This window comes from Arachis duranensis, chromosome 9, assembly GCF_000817695.3.
Source record: "Arachis duranensis cultivar V14167 chromosome 9, aradu.V14167.gnm2.J7QH, whole genome shotgun sequence".
NCBI lineage: Eukaryota > Viridiplantae > Streptophyta > Magnoliopsida > Fabales > Fabaceae > Arachis > Arachis duranensis.
In genome coordinates, this window is record NC_029780.3 from 20,609,323 (window position 1) to 20,612,990 (window position 3,668).

General features: G+C 38.4%; 1 protein-coding gene across 2 annotated transcripts; it reads left to right on the plus strand.

The window, feature by feature from the left end:
• Window positions 1–2,401: 2,401 nt before the first annotated feature.
• On the plus strand, window positions 2,402–3,300 carry LOC107465076 (uncharacterized). Of its 2 annotated transcripts, none has more exons than XM_052253842.1 (2): window positions 2,402–2,540; window positions 2,648–3,300. In XM_052253842.1, exon 2 carries the CDS (start codon window positions 2,666–2,668, stop codon window positions 2,987–2,989), a length of 324 nt encoding a protein of 107 aa, XP_052109802.1. In that variant the 5' UTR covers window positions 2,402–2,540; window positions 2,648–2,665; the 3' UTR covers window positions 2,990–3,300. The 2 variants fall into 2 exon arrangements, with proteins under 2 accessions (XP_052109802.1, XP_015939543.1); XM_016084057.3 differs by having other exon boundaries at window positions 2,403–2,540; window positions 2,645–3,300.
• Window positions 3,301–3,668: the final 368 nt, after the last annotated feature.

The following is a 3,668-nucleotide window of genomic DNA, read 5'->3' on the forward strand; positions in this document are numbered from 1 at the left end:
TAATTGTAAAATGATTCCCAAAATTTATTCTAAAAATTTTTAATAAAAAGAAGCATCTGAAACGTAACAAAAAAATTCAAAACCTAACAAAAAGCGAGATATTCAAAATCATTTTAAAAATTTCAAAACATAACAAAACAAAATAGAAAATAAATTGAGAAAAGAACATTCAAAAACTAAACAATAAATATCTAAAACTATTAAAAAAGTTATTCAAAACCTAAAAAAAATGTTCAAAACATAAGAAAAAAACATCCGAAACTAGTAAAAAAAATCCTCTAAAACCAAGAAGAAGAGTTTCTTTTCTTTCTCATCGTTTCACTGCGAGACCTTGGGTGGGGCAATAGCAGCAGATGTGTGGCGGTCTCCTCGGTAGGGGTGATGCGCAACCTTCTTCCGCTTTCGACTGAGTGCAGTGTCGCACCTTCGCAGTGGATGATCTGCGACGGTGGGTGGCTTCACGGTAGATGATTTGCGGCAGTAAGTAGTGCGGAGGACGGTTACGTCGGGTTGCACGATGGTTAGCCTTAGTCCCTGATTTGCAGCAGCGTCATGGTGACCTGTCCACGTCCTTCTTCTGCTTCCAAACAGGTGTGTGTTGCAGCTGAGTTGAAGTGCTGTAGGGGAAGGTCGGCTGGCGGCACGTACAATGCCGCGATTGGGGTGTCCTCATAGTTGCGGCTATGGAGAGAGTAAAAGTGATAAGGATGTGTGGGATTTTTCGATTCTGCTAGGGAGACAATAAGAAATTTAAACAATGTGAACAATGGGCTCCGAATTTGGCCCAATACAAGGAAAAAAAGTAAGAAAATTCCTCATATTACCTAAGCCAACAAATTCAAATAGTTATTTCAAAAATTAGCTATCCTAATTCTAATTTACCAAAGGAATTCACCCAAACATCATCTTTCCTCCAAATCATCTGCTACCCTGACACTCATCAATCATCCCATCTCTCTGGCATTAGAAGCTCCATCACTGGCCATCATCGTCCACCCCTATAGCCCCCTCCCCATCATTGTCGCTGGATCGCCATTAAACAACCATCCACGTAGTTATTAAAATAATCATCTGGCTACCAAGTGAAATGCCCATCTAGCATTTGTTAATTGTATATACTTAAACTGAATCGAACAAAATAACCATCTAATTAAGAATTAAAATAACCATCTACATACCTAGAGAATCGAACATCCAAGACATTTGCGACGTGGAGAGAATCGATGGCGACTAGATTGTAAAAGAGAGAAGAATTAAATCAGATATGTTAAAGAAGAGAGAAAAGAGAGCTAAAAATTTTGTATCTTCATTGATTATGGATATGTGGATATATAGCAACTAAAGTCATGGACCAACAAATTTGTTGCCATCTCGGCCTTCTCTCACTGTTAAGATGCTAAAGATAGAGTATTATCCATTTTTTTATGCTTATTTTTTATTTTATTTTATCGCACAACGACAACTTCGGTTAGACGAGGTTACAAATCTACTCCGTAGGCAATGGCACGACTGACGACGAGAAGTCACAGTATGCGGTTGCCGAAGAATGTCGTGCGGTTAGGGATGAAGAGTGGCACTTATTTGACGTCGCGGTGGTGCTGCAAGAGACCGCAGCAACGTTGGTTGGAGCGCGGGACGGCATGTGTATAATCTGTCGGGAGTTACAAACGGCGCCAAAGAAGACGCACCGGAAAGAGAGATCAGAGATTGTCGGGATATGGAGAATAAGGGGGACAATTTGAGATGGCAGAGATGTGTGAAGCAGATCGCAATGAGAAAATGATGGCATCGAAACTTTGGAACGGGGGCATTAATTCAACAGCTCAAGTGAGGTTGTCGCAGTGAGAGGGAATACTAGAGACTAGGAAAAAATGATGACATTAGAAGTAACTGTTTGAAGTGGAAATGAGTTTAACTGTCAATCCTAATTTTTTAAATTAAAAAATTTAAAAATTAGATAATTGATTAAAAAATTTAAATTTTAATGATAATTCACCTTTTAATTTTAAACCATTGTTCACTTCATTCATATTATTATTTTCTCATGCTTTTTTTTTTTAATTGTGAATGGGAAAGAGATTGAAATTAAGGTAATTTTTTAGGTGCTATTTGAAATTAGAATTTTTTTATAGTTAAATGCAGTGAGTTGCACTATTAGTTGGTCTGTGTCTTTTTCTTTTTTTTTTATCCATAATTGAGTAAAAGAAAGGAATTAAATTAAGAGAGAGAAGGGGCCCCCAGGGGGGGTGGGGCGATGGTTAAAGGGGAATTGTGGTCAAATATAAGAGGAACACAAAAGGCACGTGACCGTCCGTCTAAAAGAACAACGGCTTATCAGGCTGTCCACGTGTTAAAGTGCTTAAAATAATAATGCAAGTGGCAAGTGGCAACAGGCAACAGCCACCCCAAGTCATTGAGGGAAGAAGGTAAAGAAAAAAAAAAAAGGAGCACACCAAAGAATGAGTTGTCTAATTAGACTTTACCTTCAACAGTGGTAAGCTAAATCGGAACGCATAACAAACAAATCAACACAAAACCAGGTGCGTTGAATTTCTACTGTTGCACTTGCACACTACACACACCACACACCACGTTCTCTCTTTTCTAATATATATATATATATGTATCTTTTGTTTGTTCATAGTAGCGAGATCGAATAATAATCATGGAGGGTGTGAGCGTGAAGAATCCACTGTTCAGAAGTGAGTCATCCATTGGATACAACTACTACTACCCTGAGCAGAGCTACACCATGATTGAGAAGAGACAGGTGTTCCTGAGAAGCTACCAGTTCTGCCGAAAGAAGAGTCTAGTGGATAGAATCAAAGGCTCTTTGTTCAGAGTCAAGAAAGTCGTTTGGCTACGGTTAAGGTCTGCTCGGAGGTTGAGGCTGCTCATTTTCTCTAGGCTCAAACGCGCTTTCTATTATCGCCGGAGACGCTTTTCCCGCCTCTTCAACGCAACTCAAACTTCCTCGTGTCTCTGGTAAACGTCTACATGGAACTTATCATATGGTTAAGTGGATTTAGCCACCATCATAACAAAGATTGAAACACTACCTGTTTCTCAATTATTCACCCTTTTTTTTTAATTTATTTATTAGTAGAGACGTAACCTCATACGTTATAATGTTTAATAACTGCTCCCTGTTCTTGTCTTTTTCCCTGTTGGCGTTAGCAATAGAAATTGATGTGTGTAATTGTGTAGAACTAAATTGGTCGTCGATGTTGTTGCCATGTAGCTTAGGAAAATGTATACAAATACAAGACTACTACTAATATTAAATTACTTAGTTTAATATTTCCAGATTAGTTTAATTTCTTTTCAAATGTTATTGAGAAACGAGATTGGCAAGGCAGGAACATGGAAAGCAAACAAAAAGGGGTCAAATTGGGAAGCAGGATTTCATGCGCAATATGAGAGATTAGAAACAAACTTAGAATAATCCCAAGGTGTGTAGGATGGTAACTACACTATAGTAACTAAATTTGTTAGGTGTACGAGTTACGAAGAAGCAGTGTAAACGCGACGTCGTTAAATTTGTGATTAAAAAGAGAGAATGGGGATGGGGAATGTGATGACAGCTTGAAAACCCTCTTAATTTGGGATGTGAAGTATTTCGAGGTTCCAGGTTTGAATGGATTGGAGAATCTCTGCGGTCATTTTGC

What these genes read in the sequence shown, in the direction of transcription:
- LOC107465076 (XM_052253842.1), top strand. Translation starts at nt 2,666, where the DNA reads ATGGAGGGTGTGAGCGTGAAGAATCCACTGTTCAGAAGTGAGTCATCC.